General features: G+C 43.7%; 2 protein-coding genes across 4 annotated transcripts in view; both read right to left on the bottom strand.

The window, feature by feature from the left end:
* Positions 1-3,877, bottom strand: part of ASXL1 (ASXL transcriptional regulator 1) — an 85,225-nt gene extending 81,348 nt beyond the window's left edge. The window contains exon 1 of the mRNA XM_046678748.1: positions 3,812-3,877. Coding sequence (XP_046534704.1) covers positions 3,812-3,820 — 9 coding nt within the window. The 5' untranslated portion in view covers positions 3,821-3,877. The remainder of the gene's footprint in view (positions 1-3,811) is intronic.
* The window catches only part of KIF3B (kinesin family member 3B), a 36,593-nt gene continuing 14,105 nt past the window's right edge, over positions 656-23,143 (bottom strand). For 2 of the 3 annotated variants that reach the window (XM_046678751.1, XM_046678750.1), the window contains 8 exons: positions 16,768-18,235; positions 13,635-13,736; positions 13,298-13,420; positions 13,071-13,189; positions 8,276-8,389; positions 7,481-7,586; positions 5,325-5,503; positions 656-4,141 (listed from right to left, as the gene is read on the bottom strand). In XM_046678751.1, the coding sequence (XP_046534707.1) occupies positions 4,045-4,141; positions 5,325-5,503; positions 7,481-7,586; positions 8,276-8,389; positions 13,071-13,189; positions 13,298-13,420; positions 13,635-13,736; positions 16,768-18,171 (2,244 nt within the window). In that variant the 5' untranslated portion in view covers positions 18,172-18,235 and the 3' untranslated portion in view covers positions 656-4,044. Of the gene's footprint in view, positions 4,142-5,324; positions 5,504-7,480; positions 7,587-8,275; positions 8,390-13,070; positions 13,190-13,297; positions 13,421-13,634; positions 13,737-16,767; positions 18,236-18,591; positions 18,686-23,143 lie in introns of those variants that run through there. The other variant, XM_046678752.1, reaches the window with a different exon arrangement.

Genomic DNA, 23,143 nt, shown 5'->3' with positions numbered 1-23,143 from the left:
TTGCTAATCCTCACAATGGCCCTGCAAGGTGGGGATTATCACCCCATTTTACAAACAAGGATCCCAAAGTTCAGAGAGGTAAATTAAATTCCTCATAGCCACACAGCTAGTAAGGCACAACCAGAATTCAAATGCAGCTCAGAGTGCAGGGTCTGTGCTCCTTCTACTCGGTCCCCACCTTTCGACCAGGGTACAGAACCCCCCTGGGGTCCACGCCAGCAGGTCTGAGCATATGAGAAATCAGAAGACCAACATGCAGCCCTTTTCTGTCATTTCTTTTTTTTTCTGATGGTAAATAACATAAAATATTTTTGTGTTAAAAAAAGGACATATATTTTAAGGTATGATATGTAAGAAATTTATAGAAATTTAAAAAACAAAACACAAAAGTTAAAAGAAGCTTTACGCCTCTTGCCCAAGCCTGTCTCAGGAACCTCCATGGACAAACATGGGAAGCACTTACTGGTCACCCTTTCTTCATTTTACATCCCTTTGCATTGTTGCTGTATTTCTTAAATGCCAGCATTCCAACTCAGTCTTCACTTTCCACTCCCACCCTCCTTTCACTAGAAAGATTAAAATGTTTAAAGAGAGTGGCAGTGTGTCCACCACGGGCATGTCATTGTCAAAAGCAATAGTCATTTATGAGGACACCTTTTTGTAGGTACAATAAATCTGATTGATTTTTATTACACATCTTAGTTTAGAATCACTTTTACATTCCTAGACAAAGAGATGATACAAATAAATATCAATTGTAAAACTCAGAGCCCCAAGTATTGGCATATTCTTTGTCTAAAGGTAGCCAAAGAGAAGGTCAAGATCAATAGTAACTCCAAGGAGCCATAAAGCCCACTGCCTCCTGCCTGCCCCAGGGTCACTCCTTCATAAACAGCCTCAAAACATTTCATTCAAGAAACAAGGGCAGGGAGAAAGGTGGCAGATTTCCGAACAGTACAAGACAAAACCTTGCGCTACACACAATAGCCAGGCCCACTATTCTTGTCCGGTTCCCTCTGAGCGTTTTGATTATGGCTTTTAGAGTGTATTAATAGCCCCATTTTGTCCACTGATGGCGTTGAGATGGCCCAGGGTGTTGTCTGCAGTGAGCCTCAACCTCAAGTGGGAAATGTGAGGCAGAACTGATATCCCACGGTAACAGGGAATTGACGCTTCTCAGAAACTTGGCAACAATTCTACATTCAGTGAGAGAGGACTTACAAGAGTCAGACAGGAAAAGCAGAGAGTGGCCCACGCCTGAGCTGCGGCACTCTCTGATGCCCTTGGTCATGGAGATGCGGGTGGTGCAATTCAAGCAGCATGCAGGCAGTCGACGGGGAACAATCCAACATTAGGTCAGAGTCTTAAGAAAGTGCTTCATGCCTATGATTTGTGGCCTTGGGATCTGAATCCAGGGGTCTGGGAGATATGTGACTAAAATATGAAGCCAGATACATTCCTACTGATCAGAGCAAAAAGGGGCCTGATGAAGGTTGCACACACAGTCTCAAACTCCTTCTCCCAGATGATCTTCTTAGATGCTGTAAGACTTGCTTCCAGATTTCACTAGCTGCTGCTGGCAGGAAGTCCCTCAGATGGCTTGGAACATTCTAGCATGACTACAGACATGAAAACCTGGTCCCTCAATGGGCTTGGTAGGTCTTCAACACATTTGGCTCAATTCAGAGCCCAAAGCAGCAGCTTCCTGGTAGCAGTAAGACATTCTACCGTCTGCGCTGTTCAAACGTGTATCAGATCCACTGAGAGAAGAAAAGCACCGGAGACTGCTCGGGAAGGGCCAGCTTCACCCCGCACAAGTGTTCTTGTCCTCTGCTTCACAAACCACCGGATGAACACAGCTGAGCACGAGGCAATCTGGTTTGAATAACTCTGCTTGTCAACTTGGCTTTCTTCTTTTGCTTTCTTAGAAAAGTTCTGTGGTCACTCAACCACCCTTGGTCAGAATAGCCACCTTGAGACATCGGTATTAAGGGACAGTGTTACCTGCAGTGTTCAATTCTCGGATTGGCTACATGAATATTTTCAGCCTACAGAATTCAGAATAGCTTTGAGAAAATGTGGTGTGAGAGAGGTGCAACTGACAGATAACCATCTTAGGCTATCCACCTCATCATCTGGTTCCTTTCAAACAGGTCAATTCTTAGTAAATAAGAGAGAAGCAGGGTATGATCCCGAGAAAGATGAGGGAAGGCTCCATCACGTTCTAGGAATTGCTGAAAAGGGCCCTGGGTTCAGAAAGAATGGTAACTAAAAAGGAGAGAAGCTGCCAGATGACAGATCTCCATTTGTAGAACGCTAAGACATTGCACATGGTACCTCTTCTTTCCCACGGGTTCTGATCCAGAAATGTGCCCTGGGAACTGAGCAGCTGAGTTAAAATATAACTCAAGGCCCACCTGAGTCGCCACCTTTCTGAGGCACCATGCCAGCAAGGTGCACCAGTGTGGCAGACCTGGGGACTCATATTGTCCCCTCAGGCTTGGCTCGTGGACTCAGACACCCACGCGAGAGCGCTTCCAGCCTGGACTAGTCATTCAATGGGCCTTTAATACAGACAAAGGCAACAACTGCACATTAGTGTATTTCTCAAATTGGGCAAGTTCTTGGTCTCTATCTCTCTCTTACAAACACACATGGACACACTCAAAGAACACAGGCACCACTGTGCTTGCACACCCACACACACTTATGAGCTTCTCTTGGGAGAAAAATGAGTAACATTCACCTAATGACCAACACAAAATAAGCTTTGAATTGCAATAACACGAAAAACTAAAACTTACAAACCAAACTAGTATATGTAAATGGGAATTCCTAACTCTCTCCTCTGAGCCTATTCATCGCACAGCCACTCCTGCCACCACCTTAGGCTCTGCCTGAGGGCAGCCACAGTTCCAGGAGTAGGTGAGTCCTCTGCTGGAGGCAGGCAGGGTTCCTTTGCTTCCATCTTTTCTGTCTTCCCTCCCCAGTGCACCAAGCCTCACGTCTCTGTGTCTGCATCTGCCTACTCACCCTCATGCTCTCTGCACAAACATGGAACAAAATGAGGAACTCAAAAGTGCCACTACATGTCTCGTTCCCCCAACTCTAGTCCCATCAGAGAAGACAGAGCCAGCCTCCCTTCTCTCACAACACAGGCCCACTGCAGAGCATGCTCTGGAGACGGAAGATGGACCTAGGCAGGGACGCTCAAGTATGTGTGCACGGGAAAAGATGGTGACAAATGAAGAGTAAAGTGACACGGTGTATGGACATGGCATCAGCTTACAGATTTACACCTTTGACAGAATGGTCATGGTTTTGAGGTTTTAAAGAAGCTGGTTCCCTAACATCTCCAAGGAGGCAGAGGGAATGTTATTTCTATTGCTTCTGACATTAAATCCTTCAGGAACAGAAATTGGTAGCCTCCTCGGAAAACATTTCCTCATTTAGCAGATCCTAATGAGGATCCACTTCTCACTGAGGTACACGGATCGTGCCCATCGGGGTCTTGGATCCAAATGAGATCTCTCATTTCCACCTGCAAGAACAAGCACCTATTCAAGTTCAAGGGCTTTCCGTTTTCAACCTCACTGTCATTGTCTTCTGAGGCCCCAAACTTGGTCCTGCTAAGGTGACTGCTGATTCTGCCCTATTGTTCAACAAGGAGGGAGCCCAGTGTAAAGAACAGACTAGAACAGGAGAGGGGAGAGGAAGGGCGGGCAAGAGAAGGGAGAGAAGAAGGCAAAGGAGAAGGGAAGCAAGGTCACTGGTCATTCTCTTGCTTTCCACTTCAACTATCGCACTTTACCTTAGCCATGCATTTCTGAGATGCTAATAAAGGACGTTTCCCAGATGAGCTGAGTGCCAGATTAGGACCAGCACGTTTCAACCAGAATAAGTTGGTTAATCTGCAAAGAGGCCATCGCTTCTCTCCAGGGGAATGGTTCTGAGTTTGGGCTCGAGTCCTCTCTGCAGGTGTTTGCTTGTCTCTTCTCTCAGTAGGCAAATGCTGTTTACACCCTGGGAGAGGAGGAACTGGCTTTACTTTGGAACCAGCCCCCGAGACTGTGGATAAAGCTGAGATGCAGGAGTTCCTGAGGAAGACGAGGAGGATCCTGACTTCCTTCCACTTTTAGGTCTGCAAAAGTCAAGCACATGTTTACATTACCATCCCATCTCTGCCTCTGACACAGATCAGACTCCTTTCCCATCAAGTGCCATTAACATTTCAAGGTAGCCTTTCCTCAATGACCTGAAAGCTAGTACACTTTCAACTGTAAAACCACCAGACCGGCACAGCCTGACCCTCTGTGCAAGGCCAACACGACCTGCCAACCAAAGTGTGAACCCCAGGGAAGGAACTCTTGATTCTCAGCAATAGTTCTTCCACTTAAATCAAATCTGGACCATCTTCTCCATTTGGTAAAAAATTTTAAGTCTTCAGGTAGAATTTCTTCCATTTTTGGTTTTTCACCCAGTTGTTTTCATTAAACTTCTAATCCAGAATTTAATAAGACGGAATTTCTAATTTAGCACCAAATTAAGAACTAGGTTAGGGCTGGCCCAGTGGCGCAGTGGTTAAGTTCGCACGTTCCGCTTCTCGGCAGCCCGGGGTTCACCGGTTTGGATTCCGGGTGCAGATGTGGCACCGCTTGGCACGCCATGCTGTGGCAGGCATCCCACGTATAAAGTAGACGAAGATGGGCACGGATGTTAGCTTATGGCCAGTCTTCCTCAGCAAAAAGAGGAGGATTGGCAGATGTTAGCTCAGGGCTAATCATCCTCAAAAAAAAAAGAACTTGGTTAATTAGTTGGGTGCAGTAAATCCAACACTGAGGCTCAGAGCCTGGGCTGTGGATTGAGATAGACCTGGCTTTGAACCCTGGCTCCGCCACTTACTTCCTTCAACTTGGCTACTTTCTCAAATTCTCTCAGTTTTCTCCTCTACAAAATGGACTGATGATAATATTTACCTTATAAGTTTTTTCAGGAAATCATTAGGAGAAGTTTCTCTTAAAGCACTTAGAACTGCTGAGTAGCCGATGGGGACCAAAGAACTGTCCTCTACCTCACTAGAAGCATACTCCTGAGAGAGGGAACCGGGCGCATCAGGCACTCTGGGACTCAGTATACCTCGCATAATGCCCAAACCATAAATATTTGTAGCATAAATGAACAAACACAGGAGTAATGGGGTCCTCTTTTCTGGTGTGTTCTGTAAAGCACCGCATGGTAAACAAGCACTCTTTACCACCCTCTTCCTTCGTTTGTCCTTGCTCGAACACGCTCTGTTCAAACACAGGTCATCAAAAGCCACTCACCTGGCCTTGGATTTCTTAATTGCAGTGCTTTCAAAGGATGACGCGTCCACCTGTATCTCATCTTCGTCCTGTAGAGCCGCATCCAATGCGGCCTGGACTTTGGGGGCAATGGCAGGGCCCTCGTAGTCTCTGGTGGTCCGGCTGGGCATGTCCAGCTCTAACAGCACGATGTTTTCTGCCTGCAAACCACCAGCCACAATCAGCTAGGCTGGCCTCCAGACACAGAGAGCACAAGCAACCCAGACCCGCTCCAAGAACAGAACTGCAAATCGCTTGCTGTTCCGGGCCTGTCAAGAGCCTGCCTAGAAGAAGTGATGTTGTTTTATAACTTTTCTCCTGGTGAGACTACAAATGATTTTTGTTTCCTTCTCCAGGAGTTTCTCTATTTTCTTTTTTTTTAAATAATTTTTTTTTTTAACAATGAACATGTATTATACCCTAAGGGGAATAATCAGGGAAAAATGATAAATTAAGTAAAACCCATTTATTGCAGACAACTTGAAAATACAAAAAGGCATAAAGAAGAAAATAGTAATCACCAATAATCTCACCACCTCTAGCAGCTTCAATGAACATTTTGGTTCCCGAGGGGAGGCGGCAGATATGGTGTATGTAAGTGAGGAAAGAGGAGGCGGTATGTGTGTGTCGGGGGGGTGGGGGGGGTGGTGTGGCAGTGTATGTACTCATAACCACATTTTAAAAATCAGACTGGGCCCCATCTCATAACTGGCCTTGTGGATGGCTTCCTTCATTATACCCTGTGGTGGGCCTCTTCCTAGCTCCTACATGCCGAGATAAGAGTGTAGAGGGAAGAGCACCCATGGTTACACATCTTCTTCCTCTAGCTCCTCCCACTCAGCGGAGCTCAAGTCCCAGGCTCCAGAGGGGACAGGGGAAGGGGACAGGGGGATTGGGGGATCCATGGTCCAGAAGCAGGGGAGAGGGAGTGGCTCCCTTTACCAATTTTATATATTCAGATACTGCTTAAAATTTCCCTTAATGGAGTGGGTCCATTGCAAAACACATCTGAGAGCCACAGCTTTAAATTCTAGCTTTGGATCATGTTAGCCCCCTGGAAACCCACATATTTGATTTTCAGGGTTTAAAATCATGTTTTTGGCTTAAGATATGAAATAACCGGCAAGATATACACTCTATGATACTGCTAAAAAAATGCTTCTGAGGATTCTGACACGTCACTCATCTTCCACTATATAAAACCCCACCTATTACATCTCTTTTGCTTTTGTTTTACTTTAAATAACTCAGTGCCAGCACCTGAGGAGCTAACTAGTCCTCACCTGTTTTGCTCTGGCTGCCAAGGGAGACTCAAAAACATATTTTTTACGTGAAAATATTTCATTGTAAAAATAATACAGGGTCCCCACTGACAGTTACAAAATACAGATAAGCAGAGAAGAAAATTTAAATTGAGTGAACTTGCATTAGCCAGAGATAACCAGTTCACATTTTGATATACCTTGCACCAGATTTTTAAATAAATATATACATTTCCAGTACCAATTGCTTTGTAACTTAACAATACATTGTGTCTCCTGGTTCATCTACTTACCAGCTACCTACGAAGCCACAGGCCCTATTGCAGAGAGTAGGTGGGAGGGTTCAATTACAGAAAGTGCTGAACACAGTGCCTGGCACACAGCGAGTGCTTATAAATAGAAGCTCGAACGGTATTAATATCGTAAAATATGTTTGGGTCATTAAATAGTCCTCAATTACGTCACTTCAAATAACTATATGACTGACCCACATTATGGTAAACGGAAGTACCGTAAGTTCTCTAACACATCTCCATCTCCTGTCACTAGACATCTGCATCCTTCCAGTCTCCCACAGAGCCATCTGAAGCTTACTGTTAACATTTATCGGCCATATGGACAGTATGTCTGTACTCGCCTCCTTTCCTATTCTGCTTCCTAAATCTTGTTCTATTTTACCTTTATATTTATTATTATTTGTTATTGTTCTTTTTACCTTATTTATTATTTGTTCTAATTCTATAAATGTCCTCAGGTAGCTCTGGAAAGAGTCAGGATCCAAACTCTTCTGACTTTGTAGAACGGTGCCTAAGGGTTTACCTAAGTCTAAACTCCTTTAAAAGAGGAAGGAGAAAAACGCAAGAACAATCTTCTCACCCTATATCGGGCCTCTGGACGGATCATCATGGACATTCTTGCGTGTTGGCTCAATGGTCTCTTATATCCCACAGCTGAGACTGGCCGCTTCATCATCTGCTGATTCCTGGAAATGGACTGCAGCGGTTAAAGCCCTGGCTGGAGTGTGTTCCACAGTCCCAGGCTTTCGGTCCTGTGGAACCAGCTCTCAGAAGACTGCGTAATAGAACCTGAGACAAGTACCTCCCTGGGCTGAGAACTGACATGTAAACGGGGCAGGAGCTCCTTATATTTTCTGCTTGAGCTGCTTTCTGATTCAAATGGGAGCATCATGCATCTTTTAAGCTGGAAGGGCTCAGAGTCATCATCCAGTTCTTAGATGGCAGGCAAGCAGCACAGCTGTCAACACTCGCTACCCCTGCATCCTTGGCAGACATCTCCTATTTTTCTAGCAAGACCCAGACTTAGACTGAGAATCCTTCTCATCACCGTGTCAGACTGACACACAAGTTAACACCTATGTGCTGCCCCTCAACTGGCCTAGCACGCTTTACTTGACAGCTGGGGCAGGTGAAATGCAGGAACCTAGGAAAGGGCGTTAGTTCACTGTGATAAAGTCTCCCAATTCCTAATGCCACACTCGTCATCAAAGTTTTACCTCATGGACCTATGGCAGTGACAAAGTCAGAGAGGTAACTGGTCCCCAGTTTAAATAAATCAAACTGTGTTCTTACCATACCACCCTGGCCAAGTTCAGTTGATCAACATTCTTCCCCTCCCCACCTTAAAATCTACTTAAAGTCAATAGTGACTTACTCCAGTCGGGTTATAGGATGTAATTTCCAATGATCTTCCTCTTCATCAAAGAAGGATCTATTCATAATTTTACTTTTTTCTTCCAGAGGGATAAAGTTTTCTATAATAAGATGCCTGCAAGAGCACACATACATGTGAATACAGATGGAGTGCTGGCTATCTGGTCTCACGTGTCGTGAGTAATTAGATAAGAGTCAAGTGGTTCAGCACACATTTACTGAGCAGGTGCTGTGGGCCCACCATCATACAAAGAACCAGGATACAGACACAAATGACCCTTGGTGTCCTGAGACTGACAGGGAACGGTGCAGCACTCAGGTATGACAGGTGCTGATAATGGTCTGCCCCAGGATTATGGAGAGGTTACTTCTGCCAAAGAGGAGCAGCTTGAGGAGGTGAAAGGACTGAAGAGGGAGATGATGCCTGGGCTATCCTGGAGTGAATGTGTGCTAAACAGTATCTTTTGGAGGGCCACTGGTACTGCTAACCCAGCTTATGAGCGTCCAAAATGCGAAAAACAGATCAGAAATTAACCTGCCTTCCTCCCGTCCCATGGACTGTTGCCCAAGCTGGAAAACTTCACATTCTAATCACCAGGACAAACAGCAGGACCAAACAGACTACAGTCCCATAGACCCCTGAGAATGAAGACCATTCCTGAGGAGAGTCTCGGCCCGAGAAGCACCCAGGGAACAGGGCCAACAAGGAAACCGGAACCCACTGGGCGTGTCTCTCCACAGTGAGCACTGCCTCCTGCCACATCTCTGCAGTGACTGTTTCAAAACCTCAGGACAGAACAATGCCAAACGGGTGTGGGAGAGACGCACAACAAACACCACAGAGGTGTAGGTACTGACTGTGAGAAACAGGTTGACTCACCGTTAATTCAAAAGATAGACATAGAAGACAGAACAATGAAAATGGCTTCCTTAGGGAAAAAACATTTTGGAGAGATGAAACTTTATTTTATTTGACACACAAGAAATTATTTTTCATAACATATATTCGCTTTTTTCCTGATTTTAAAGGTCCTATTTATACCTTTTGGAAATGTGAAAAATACAATTACACCCAATCTCACAATCCAGAGATAGCTATTATTAATATTTTGGCATGTTTTGTTCTTATCTTTTTTTCTAGGTATACATACCTAGAAAGAGGACTGACACATACATTTAATTTTAAGGGCTCCTTTTCAAATTTAAAACTTGGTCATTAAGAGACTCCTTTTGAAAAGTTCTTCTTTAAAGAAAAATTTCAGCTAATGCTGTGGAAGGACTGATATAGAAAAACATCATTTTGCAGCCTGTAATGAAATAATGAATCCAAAGATCATTGTTGGTTGAAACTATCAGCTCAGTGGTTCTCAAGCGAGCCTGCATATTAATATCACTTACAGAGTTCCGAAAAATATCTTGCCCAGACCTCATGAGAGACCCATGGTTCTCCAAGTGTTAGAAATGCAAATTCTCAGGTCCCACCCCAGACACACTGAATCAGACTCCAGGCGTGCGGCCCAGCAATTTGTGTTTATTCAAGCTCTTCAGATGATCGGCTACCTGCTAACATTTAAGGACCACTGCCCTAGACCAATTAAATCAGAATCTCTGGGGTGGGGCCCAAGCGTCACTATTTTTTTAAATGTTGATTTTTAAAGATGATTTCAGTGTGCAGCCACGGTTGAGAACCAGTGCTTCAGAGCTAACTTTCAGTTAAAAGGAGACAAAGAAGACAGAGACACAAGTTAAACGAAACCATGAGGAAGCAGACTGATAAATCCAGAATGTGGGGTATTTCTACAGGCTATCTGGTGCAGTGTTTTCAACAAGTCAACCACGAAAACAAGTTTTTAAAAGGAAAAGGGATTACTCCAGATTAAAATAAGCTTAAGAAACATAATAACCAAATGCAATAGATGGTCCTTATATAGATCTTAATACAAACAAACCAAGAAAATCTAAATATGGACATGGTAAGAGTTAACACTAAGAAACTTAATGTTAATTTTTTTAGATGGAAAGATATCATTGTGTATATAAAAGTCAATTGTATTTCTATACACTAGCAATAAACATTTTGAAAATAAAATTAAGAAAAATATTCCATATACAATAGCTTCAAAAAAGTAAAATACTTAGTCATAAATCCAACAAAAGAAGTGCAAAGACTTGTACACTGAAAACTACAACACATTCTTGACAGAAATTAATGAGGATCTAAATAAATGGAAAGATACCCATGTTCATGGATCAGAACACTTAATATTTTAAGATGACAATACTCTTCAAATTGATCTATAGATTCAACACAGTCCCTATCAAAATCCCAGCTGGCTTTTTTGCAGAAATTGACAAAATGATCTTTAAAATATATATGGAAATGCAGGGGACCTTGAATAGCCAAAAACAATCTTGAAAAAGAACAATGAAATTGGAGGACTCACACTTCCTCATTTAAAAACTTATTACAAAGCTACAGTAATCGAGACAGTGTGGTACGGGCCTGAGGACAGACATATAGATCAATGGAACAGCACTGAGAGTTCAGAAATAAACCCTTCCACCTATGGTCAAATGATTTTCGACAAGGGTGCAAAGGCGATGAGAGAAGAGCCTTTTTAACAAACGGCGCTGGGACAACTGGATATCCACATACAATCCACATATTTGAAACCCTACCTCAGACCATACACAAAAACTAACTCAAAATGGATTACAGACCTAAATGTAAGACCTAAAACTGTAAGATTCTTAGATGAACTAAGAGAATTGAAAACATATGTCTATGGTAAAATTTGTACACAAATGGTCATAGCCGCATTATTCATAATAGCTAAAAAGGAGAAACAATCCAAATATCCATCAACTGATGAATGGATAAATCAGATGTGGTATATTCATACAATACAATAGTATTCAACCATAAAAAAGAACAAAGTATTGATACATGCTACAACATGTATGATCCTTGAAAATACTACACTAAGCGAAAGAAGTCAGTCACAAAAGGTCACAATACTCCATTTACAAATCTATATGCAATGTCCAGAATAGACAAATTTAGATACAACACTAAGTTTAAGCAATAAAAGAAAATACAGATAAACTGGGCTACATCAAAATTAAAATCTTTTGTGCTGCAAACAAAATACCATCAAGAAAGTAAAAAGATGACCCACAGAATGGGAGAAAATATTTGCAAATCATGTCTGATAAGAGACTTGTATCCAAAGTATATAGAGTTCTTTATTTATTAATAACAATAAAAGTCCAAATAAATAACCCAATTTTAAAATGGGCAAAGTATCCGAACAGACATTTCTCCAAAGAAGATATATAAATGGCCAATAAGCACACGAAAAGATGCTCAACATCATTAGTCCAGGGAAACGCAAATCCAAACCACAATGAGATACTCCTTCACAGCCATTTGGATGGCTATACTAAAATGTACTACAGTGACAATAACGTGCCATCAAGAATGTGGAGAAATTGGTGGTGGAAATGCAAAATAATGCAGCCATTTTGGAAAACAGTTTGGCAATTCCTCAAAACCTAAACACAGAGTTACCATGACTTAGCAATTCCACTCCTAGGTACATATCCGGGAGAAATGAAAACATGTCCATACAAAAACTTGCATGCGAATGTTCACAGCAGCATTATTCATAATAGCCAAAGACTGGAAACAACCCAAATGTCCATCAGCTGATAAATGGATAAATAAAATGTGGTCTATCCATACAATATTGTTCTGCCATAAAAAAGAATCAAGTACTGACATGCTACAACATGGATGATTCTTGAAAACATCATGTTAAGTGAAAGAAACCAGTCACAAAAGACTCCATGTTGTATGATTCTAATTATATGAAATGTCCAAAAGAGGCAAATTTATAGAGATACAAAGTAGGGGGGCCGGCCCCGTGGCCAAGTGGTTAAGCTCGCAGGCTCTGCTTCGGCGGCCCAGGGTTTCACCAGTTTAAATCCTGGGCACGGACATTGCACCACTAGTCAAGCCATTCTGAGGTGGCATCCCACATGCCACAACTAGAATGACCCACAACTAAAAATACACAACTATGTACCAGGGGGCTTTGGGGAGAAAAAGGAAAAATAAAATAAAAAAAAAGATTAGTAGTTAGTAGATTAGTAGTTTCTTGGGGCTGGGGAGGGGGTAAGGAGGAGCAACTGCTAATTTGTACATGGTTTCTTTTGTAGGGGGACAAAAATGTTCTAAAATTAGATTGTGGTGATGGTTTTACAACCCTGTAAACATATTTATTTTAAATTGACTTGCATACTTTAAAGAGGTGAATTGTATGATATGTGAATTATATCTCAATAAAACTTTTCAAAAAATAGCATTGTGGTCATGTAGTACGTAGGAGTGAGATAACATGAGGTAAGATTTACTTTAAAATATTTTTATGAAAGATAGATGACAAAAGATTATCACTGAATCTGGGTGATGGGTATTTGGGTGTTCATTATACCATTCAGAAAATTCTAGTTAATAAAAGATTCCCTCTAATCAATTGATAGAGGCAAGGCCAGGGCCTTTAAAAGCTTTGAGAAGGTAGGGTGGAAGGAAACTTGAGAGATCATTCGGTGAAGTCACTCAGTAACAGATGGGACCCAGAGACAGAGTGACCTTCTCAGGAACAACAGAAGACAGACAAGGCGGCAGGATGAGCTGGAGACAAGTAGGCAGGAGCCTGTCCTCAGAGACATGTTTCTTACTTAGCAATGACCTGGCAAGGGGCTGGGGGTGCCACGGAAGGCCCGGAACTTACTTGAGTTTCAGCTCCCTGGTGAGCTCATTCTGAGTCTGCTCCAGCTCCTGGCGCTCCTTGATGTGCTCTTCCTGGAGGTCATGGATCTCCGCCTTCACCGCCTGAAGCTTGGAGAAGAGCTGCAACCGAGGGGACAGGCGGGTGAAGAGGACGGCTGTCCAGACAACAGAGCTCTCCCTTTCCCCCAGGTCTCAGGACACCTCTGCCTGGCCTTGCCCCTTTTATACCTTTTTCAGTTTTTTGGTCTTGATGTCCACCTCTTGCTGCAAAGAGCTGTATGTCTCTTTAAGTTCCAAGGTCTCCTCATCTCGACTTTCCATCTGTTGCTGGATTTCTCTTTCTCGACGTTTCTGAACAACATCACAAAATCCATCAGCTTGCCTAGAGACAATGTCTCTACAAGAATACCAGACTGGGGGTTCCAGATCAGCGTCTCCCACTAGGAAGGGGCTGACACACCTCGTTTCCATTCCCTTTGAAGCGTCTAATATAAGAGATAGTTGCTCTGTAGCATTAACGCACCTTACCCCACCCCGTTCTCCCCAAAAAGGAATGAAAAGTTACCTGCTCTGCAATCTCCTGCCGTTTCTGCTCCAGGATTTTCTGCTGTTCATTTGTATGATCTACTATATTTTTTCCTCCAACAAGCAGCTTACTCTCCATGGCCTGAGTGAGAAAAAAGTAGAATCCACCTGGTGAACGGTCTCCCTCAGAACATATCTCCTCAATGGGAAGCCCATGAAAGATCAGGAGCTCAGGACAGAGCCAGAGGGGGTGAACTCTGGGGAAAAATATATTGCCCTCAGCTGTGCCCTTCCCTTCACTGGGCTGGGGCTGAGGTGGCTCCACTGGGGGTTTTACCTTAGAAGCACTGACGATACAGCTTCTCCAAACATACATGCCTTTCAGCTTTCTTTAAAAATATATTTTTTGGTTTGTTTGTACAAAGTAGTAACCCCACTTAGAACATATTAAGCACCTCCTACATGCTAGGTACTGGGGTCACAAAGCTGAGAGTCCACCGAGGGTCACAGACAAGTAAGCAGCCTCTTACCACACGGAGTGAGAAGTCAGCAGGAGGAAAAGACAGAAATAATGGGAGAGGCATACTGGAGGGAGAAGTCAGGCTTTTGGAGGGAGTCAGGGAAAGCTTCCTGCCTCAGGGGACGTCTACATAGAGGGCTGAAATAAAAATAGGAATTAGCTAAGAAAAGAAATTTTTCTGTGAGAGGGTAGGGCAGGGAGTGGTGATACACAAAGTTGGCAAAACAATCAGGGGTCAGTTCAAAAACCTCAAAGCCCTGTTAAGGGAAATTAAACTTGATCCTGAGAACCACAGGAACCACTGACATGTTCTTTGAGCATGAGGGTACACAATCAGATCTGTGTTTTGGAAACACTACCCCCCTGCCACAGGGAGGAGGACTGGGAAAGGGCAGGCTGGGAGGAGGGAGACGAGACAGGAGGCTGCTTGGGGGTCCAGGCCTGGGCTGGGGCAGTAGTTGGTGGGGAGAGCAAAGTGGATGGGTCCAAGAGATCCTGATGAGGCAGGATTCAGAGGCCTTAGGACTGACTGGGCCCTAGGAGAGAGGGAGGGGCAGCTAGCAGGGGTAACTCCTAGGAGTCTGGCTTGACCGAGAAAAGGCAGGCAGGAGCAGGCTCTGGCGGCTGGCGGCATCTCTGTGGAAATGTCCACTAGGCAGAGGCTGTCAGGCTCGGATGTTAGGAGATAGCTCTGAGCTCACCATACAGCTAGGGGCCTTCAGCATTTAGATGGTGGCTGAAGCCATGGGAATAGTTTGCACCTGAAAAGCGTGGAATCCAAAAACTGCACAACCTTGCTTTTAAGCAACTTAAAAACACTAACTGTAGCCCTGCTGCCATCTTTCAGCGAGCCCTTGAGACTGTTCCTCTTCTCTCAAAACGAAGGGGCTGGGCTGATTATTAACGCCCCCCACACCCTCCTGCTCCAGAATTCTTCTGTCCTCTGATTTACAGCATCGAGGGACTGAGAAAGACAGAAGGAATGTCATTCTCCCATAAACAAACATGTAGGAGACTCAGTGACCTTGCTGTCGTGCCTCACTCGGATTCTGAGAGTTGCCCAAACACCCCAGGTTGTTTAGGGTCTGGGTGTTCCTGGGCTTGAATAACAGATGTGATCCTAAAAAACAGCATGCAAGTCAAACACGGGCACACCCAGTTACACTTCAAGTGTAGGAGTGAGGAGGGGTGAAGTGACGTGTGACATAATGGAAACCCATAGGAAGCTGCTCCCTGGAACAAAGTTACCTCCTAATTGTGTTGTGTTGACTCCATTTTCACAGCAGGTCATGAAAATCCTGGAAAGGACCCCTGCCTCTGAAGTAAAATAGGACCAGCTCTGTGAAAGGGCTACTCTGAAGCCACAGATAATCAGGGTACAGCTTCACACAGTGGGGGAGGGGAGGCGAGCAAGAGATCACTGGTCATTTTTAAATTAATAAACACAGATCCATTTTAGAAATCAAAGTTTGCATAAATTCAACAAGACAGAACCCAACACTTCAAAGGAATTCTGGCTTGTAGTCAGGCAGTGGTCATCCTCAGTTTTCCAGGGCTAGCTGTGCACTCTCCTGGGCCATTAAAGCCCTGTGGCAGCCCAGGGTCCAGGCACCTGATGGAATCAGACATTGCCGCCAGAAAGAAGATGTGACGCGGGACCTCCACATGCTAAAATATCACTCAGCCATTGGCACATGGAGGGTGGAGGCTGGGATAAGGAGGTCACTACAAGGGAGCATTTGGGGGGGTGGTGACGGACTGTTCTGCACCTTGTGTAATCAGGGCCCTGCATATCAAAACCACAATGAGGTACCATTTTATATCTACCAGACATACAAAAATTAAAGTCTGATAATCAGAAGTGTTGGTGGGGATGAGGGGCAGCCAGAATTCATGAAGCAGAAGCTTCAATTCACATGGCCACCTCAGAACACAAGTCATTATCTAGCAAAGGTGAAGCTGCACATACTCTAGGACCTAACGGAGCCAGACAAGAAATTCTTGCACACACATGTTCTCCTGGAGCCAAGTAAAAGAACCTTCACAGCAAAGCCCAGAAACAACCCACACTCTAGGGAAAACGGAATACCTGGAATTCTCAGAACAGCAATAATGAATGAGTCACAGCTACAGGATCAATACGGATCAATTTCACTAGCACAACACTGAGCAAATAAAAGCAGTGGGATTCCACTTACATAAAAGTAAAAATTACGTGAAATGAAAACTATCTTTTATTTAGAGATAATACATATATGGGAAAACAATAAAGACAAGCAAGGAAACAAACACTAAATCCAAGATAACGGTTACCTCGGCGGGAGCGGGGGGCACAAAGAGCTTGTAAAGATATAGATGCTGTTCTATTTCTTACACTGGGGACGAGGGGTATATACAGATGTTAGTTTTATTGCCGTCTTTTATACCCTGCACATATGTAATAATTATCCTTACTATGAATCCAATATTTAATTTTTTTAATTTGAAAAAATTGTTTTTCTTCATTCAATTCAATTCAACAAATGTTTATTGGGCACTGGATATCATGGAGCTGTTGGGAATGCAAAAGCAAAAGAGACATCATCTCTCAGAGGATTTTTTTGATAAACAGATTTGAAAGAAAAAAGAAAGGGCCTAAGGAAGGGTACAGTACCTTAATTTTGGCGCCCAGCATCTCAGCAGCATCCTTTTCCCGCCGCAGGTCCTCCATCTTTTTCTCCTTCTCCTTCAGCAGCCTCATCTTCTCCTCTGCAACCAAGCTGTGGTCCTCCACAATGGCCCGCTTCTCAATTTCCAGTTTTTCTTGCTGTTCCCTCCAGTAATCATCCTTATCATCCCCTTCCTCCTCACCCTCTTCCCCCTCCTCCTCCTCCTCTTCCCCACCCCCACCACTGCCACCACCTTCCCTCCGCTTCTCTCGCCTCTTCCTCCTGCCAATGGACCGTTTTTCCAGCTGGGCCTTGAGCCGAGCAATCTCTTCCTGGAATTCTCGAAGGAGGGCATCTTTAGGGTCCTCATTGACCCTTGGCTTGTTCTTAATGTTTTTGGCACGGTTGGCATATCTCAGAGTGGTCAGAGTCTCTTCTACATTGTAAGAGGCAGGCCCCACATTGGCTACCATCACAGTTTTAGCATTGCCACCGAGAGAATCTTGGAGAAGCCTGGTAAGCTTTGAGTCCCGATATGGAATGTGAGTGCTTTTGCCGTCCACCAGGGCAGAGATGACATTACCCAAGGCCGAAAGGGACAGGTTGATCTTGGTTGCTTCCTTCAATCTTTCCCCCTGCGCACCAGTCTTGGCTTGCCGTTCACTGCCAGCAAGATCTACAAGGTTCAATTTCCCTACACGGATATGGTTTTCTCCATCGAGGCCCACCTCACTGCACTCGATGGTGATAACAAAAATTGCATGAGAACGCGAACTGTGCTCGTTCATGTTGGTAGCACCGACAGAACGGTTCTGGTTCCCCACATTCATCACGTGCTCTATTTCCTTCACACTCTTGGTGACAAAGGAAGACAGGTCTTTCACATACACTCCGGTGTCGGGCCTCTCTTTGAGCTCCAGCCTTTTGGTCTGATCCTTTGAGAGCAGATCTCGGATCTCCTCCTGGTAGATCTCTAAGTAAGAAGCCCTGACCAGGTACTGCTGATTCTGGGATCGAGAGATATGGGTGAAGATGTGATCAAATGAGTTAGGGATGACCCCTCTTTTTTCAGGGTCACCACGGACTCCTTCCATCGTGTAGGTTTTCCCAGTCCCAGTTTGTCCATAGGCAAAAATCGTCCCATTGAAGCCCTGCAGGACGGAGTCCACGAGTGGTCGGAAGGTCTCATCGTAGAGTTCAAACTGCTTGGCATTCCAGTCGTAGACAGCATCAAAGGTGAAGGTCTTGGGCATTTCGTGGGCCACTCCTTTGGGGTTCTTGACAGACACCTGCCCCAGCTTCACATCCACATCCACCACCTTGTCATACGAAGCAGCCTTTTCCTTGCCATTCATGGGCCGACAGCGAACCACCACCCTGACTGACTCTGAGCTTTTTAACTTTGACATGATGAACTCTGATTGCGTCAACCTTGAGGGCTCTGAATCCAAAATGCCTCAGGATGCTAAGGTCCTAGAAAGAAAGCAAAAGTAAGGACAGTACAGTTGTCACTGGAGGCTGCTCAACAGCAGCTGACACACCCAAGTTGCTTTCATCTTGCTAACCTTCTGATGGCTACATTAATCACTTTACTATCCTGTGCATTTCTTCATGGGGTTTTAACCAGCTTCAGAGAAAAAATTAACACTCCTGTCCGCCAAGAGTGTTAACTAGTCTGTCCTCCCTTCAACCAGTATTTTATCTTAAACTGTAGGTTGAAGCAGCTGGAAACCTTTTAAAAGCCTGGATAATCTTATATCCCGTTGAACCACTACGACCTCTGCATAGAGCAACTTGGAACTATCTATTAAAATTTAAGATGCACATACCTTTTGACCTAGTAGTCGTATTCTTAAGAATTTATCCTACAGATGCACGGTCTTGTATGAAGACACATGGACAAGGATATTTGTTGTGGTATTATCTGTGGTAGCCAACAGACTGTGGACTGAGAGGGGACTGATTAAACAAATAAAGTATATTTAATATATAGTGAAATCCTATGCAGTTATTTAAAAGAATGTGTTAATCTAAATGCAATCCTATACCAAGATATGTCGTTAAGTGAAAAACGTAGGTGAGGAACAGTGTGTATAGTTTAGTGACCCAGTGTATAGGAAGGGAGATGTGTGCACGTTACGCAGACAATTTTATTAGAAGTATACATTTAAAAACGGTAACAGAGGCAGCCTCGGCAGGGGAACTAGGGGCATAGGAGTCTCGGAGGTCTAGACAGAGGAAAAAAAACTTCCCCTGTATATTCACTTGTTTGTACTGTTTGAATTTCCTATCTTGTGCTGACAATATTTTTCAATTCTAAAATCATCAATAAAAACTGGCTTGTGCCAATGTGTTCAAATAAATGAGGCTGTGGCATAATGTATTACATAGAAAGCACCTATCCAATCATTACATTTTACAGAATTTGAATGCAAATAAGAAATCAAGTGTTAAGAAATTTTAGGGGCCAGCCCCGTGGCTGAGTGGTTAAGTTCATGCGCTCTGCTTTAGTGGCCCAGGGTCTCACCAGTTCGAATCCTGGGCGCGGACACGGCACCGCTCATCAAGCCATGCTGAGGCAGCGTCCCACATGGCACAGCTAGAAGGACCCACAACTAGAATATACAACTATATACTGGTGGGCTTTGGGGAGAAGAAGGGAAAAAGAAAAAAGAAGATTGGCAACAGACATTAGCTCAGGTGCTAATCATTAAAAAAAAATAAATAAATTTTAAAGTGAAGACAAAAAAGAGAACTTCATTTGGTGCCAGAAAACTCAATGAGCAGAAGAAACCATGATTAAATGAGTCCTTTGGGGAGGGGTAGGGAGCAAGCAATCAGAGTAAAGAGGTACACATGAGGACCTCAAACTCCTGAAAACCTCTGTGCAGGGTTTTTTTAAAAATAGGCAATTTGGGTTTCAGCCCCATGGCCTAGTGGTTAAGTTCCACATGCTCCACTTCAGCGGACCAGGTTCAGTTCCCAGGTGCAGATGTACACCACTCATCAGCAGCCATGCTGTGGCGGGCGGCAACCCACATACAAAGCAGAGGAAGGTTGGCACAGATGTTAACTCAGAGCAAATCTTCCTCAAGCAAAAAGAGGAAGACTGGCAACAGGTGTTAGCTCAGGGTGAATCTTCCTCAGCGAGAAAAAAAAAAAAGGTAATTCACATGGTTGTTGATTCAAAAGGCCCTTCGGTGACAGGTCCCTCTCCCTCAACTGTTGTCCAGCCACCCAGTTCCCTGCCCACAAGGCAAGTGTTATTAGACATTTAATCTTCTTGAGCTAGATTATGCTTAACAAGCAAATATGTATTAATACATACTTATCCCCTCCCTTTTTACACAGCGTAGTATGTCATACAGTAATACACAGTGTCCTGCATCTTGACTTTTCTCACTAAACAACATATCTTGGAGTTTGTTCCCTCAGTACATGTAGAGCTGCCCTATTCTTTACGGCAGTAGGAAAATATCTCACTGTACGGAAGCATCCTAGTTTATTTAACCACCACCCTAGCACCTAAACTGTTTCTGATCTTTTACTGTGAAAAATCTAGGACTACGTCCTTTCATGTGTGGGAAAGTAGATATGTAAGGATAAATTCCTAGGACTAGAATTGCTGGATCACAGGATCTATGCATTTATCATTTTAATAGATACTTAAGACAGTGATAATAATATTCTTTTCAGTTGTGAGAATGACCTATTCTCTGTCAACATAAGGGTGGGAGAACATGAAACACTGATGGGCCCCTCTCGGCATGCATGCTGCAGGTTAATAAACAGAGTCAGCATTGCCCCCACTGACATCTCACAAACTGCTCTTCTGCTAAGCACACGGGAACACAAAAAGTTCCTTTTCATACTTCTTCTAGCTGTTCACACCATAAAATAATGTCTAGAATAAAGAACCAGAAGACCTCTCACCCTCTCTGAACCCGTTATCTCTAAAATCTGTAAAATAGGGTAATTCTCCTTCCTTATGGATGATTGTGAGACTGAGACACTTACAAAGGTGGAAGTCCTTTGTGAACCAATATAAAGCTGGATTAAAATTAACTAACACAGATTCATCCCAAACCCTTGTCAAAAAGTCATTCCAGAGAACACTAGCGTGCTCTAATTTTATGCATTAAACATCACTAGACATATTTTCTATTGTTGTTTGTAGTCATCACCCTAAAAAAAAAATCTGATTAAACTGAGATCCAAATACCTAACCAATGTTCAATTAGAAGTAAACCTCAAGCCATTTACAGAAAACTATAAACAGCAGCCCTTCACTCATCACCCTCTAGATGCTCTTAGAATTTTGCCAGATGAGAGGAAAGAACCAGATGTTGGAATGGCCAGTCTCCTTTCCTCTTCCAGGGGAATAGCCCTCAAGCTACAGCTGTGGCCTATCCCTTGCCTGTTTCTCCCTCCATTTCAACAGAGGCCTGAAAAGCTGTCTAGGGGCCAAGCTCAAACCCAGCCCCGCGAGCTTCCTCTGCGGAGGCCTCTGCTGCAGCACACGGGACGGTTAGACAAGATCCTAGACTTTAAGGAGTAAGAAACCTAAGGGGGTGGGTGGGAATGGGTCCACGCAGAGGACCGATTCTTCTGCATTACATTCTCCTGAAGAGGCAGAGCTGCCGAGCTTTCACCCACCTATTAAACAATGTGGCCCCAGCCTGTTCAAAAAAGAGGAAAAAAAGCCTTCAGCAGGCCGACCTGGATGTTCAGCTGCTTCTGTTACAGCCCCGTATATTTTTTGAGCTCTCCAAAATGAGAAAAACAAAGGAATGATAATGACCTGCAATAATCTTAAATATCTTTTAAAAAGAAGGAATTCCCAAAGCCTGAGTCCCCTTAATTAAATCTGGACTCAGAACATAGAACACCATTTCTTCTCTGAACTTACCAAACTCGACTGAACTAGTCATGTATCATTGACATACTATTTCAGGAAGATGGACTAATTTAATTTCCTGCCACCAGGGCTTAAAATCTTGCTCTGGGTCCTCCTCAAAGGAGAGGGTTTTCTTGGAAGGATGCCCTGATACTCTTTCTTTACTTTATTACCCTCCTTATTCTTCCTCTAGCTGGTCTAATTACAGTGACAAATCCTTAAAGGAACTCACGGCACTGCCAGGAGGAAGCACAGGTCAGCAGCTCATCGCCTTCATCCTGAATACTTTTTCTGCTAGAACTTGTCATTCCCAGGTTAACAACCCCTGTTTGAACGGGTACTACCTGTAAAAGTGAGGTTTTCCCCAACTGCATCTCTTTTGTCTGCTGAGGAAATCAGGTGCACATTTCTCATGGCAGCCACTCTCTTCCAGACTGTTCTCCAACTCTTTCATGTTTGGATTCAACCCTCATCTTTGCTAGTTGTCACGGAGCCTTAGCTCAGATTCTAGAACTAGGTGGGGGTTGGATTCTCAGTAACTATTGGCTTTCTACAGAGATTCTAGGACAGAGGTCACAAACTGGTCACATTCTACCTAAAGCATTTTATTGGGCCCACCTGTTGTTAAAAAAAAAACCCTCAACAATTCCATTTGTATATATGTGTATGTCCTGGTGAAAATCCTTTGCATGTGTGCACAAGGAAATACGGACAAGGATGCTTCCTGCAGCACTGTTAAAATAGCTGAAAAACTGGAAACAACCTAAATACCCATTTATTGGAGAACTGAAAGATAAAATATGGTACACAGTCAAGCACCACGTAATGACGTTTCGGTCAACAACGGCCCACATATACGACAGTGGTCCCACAAGGTTAGTACCATATGGCCTAGGTGTGTCGTAGGCTACACCATCCAGATTTGTGTAAGTGCACTCTGTGATGTTTGCACAATGATGAAATCACCTAAGGATGCATTTCTCAGAACACATTCCCGTTGTTAAGCGACACGTGACTGTATTCATATTATAGACAGTATACTATTCAGTAGTTAAAAGGAATAAATTAGAGCAGGGGTCGGCAAACTACAGCCACAGGCCAAATCTGGCCCACGGTCTGTTTTTGTAAATAAACTTTCATCGGAACACAGCCATGCCCTTCCGTTTATATACTATCTACGGCTGCATTAGCTATTAAACAGCAGAGTTGAGGAGCTGCAGCAGAGACAGTGTGGCCCACAAAACCTAAAATATTTATTACCCAAGAAAAAGTTTGCCAACTCTAAAGTTATATATATTTACATGGATAAATAAACAGATTGAGTGAAAAAGCAAGCAGCCGAGTGATAATTATGATTAAAAACTTATAAAACAGGGACCAGCCCGGTGGTGCAGTGGTTAAGTTTGCACGTTCTGCTTCTCAGCGGCCCAAGATTTGCCAGTTCGGATCCCAGGTGTGGACATGGCACCACTTGGCAAAAGCCA

The sequence above is a fragment of the Equus quagga genome, chromosome 12, assembly GCF_021613505.1.
Source record: "Equus quagga isolate Etosha38 chromosome 12, UCLA_HA_Equagga_1.0, whole genome shotgun sequence".
In the NCBI taxonomy this organism is placed as follows: domain Eukaryota; kingdom Metazoa; phylum Chordata; class Mammalia; order Perissodactyla; family Equidae; genus Equus; species Equus quagga.
The sequence above is the reverse complement of the archived record's forward strand: the minus strand, read 5'-3'. Positions and strand labels throughout refer to the sequence as shown.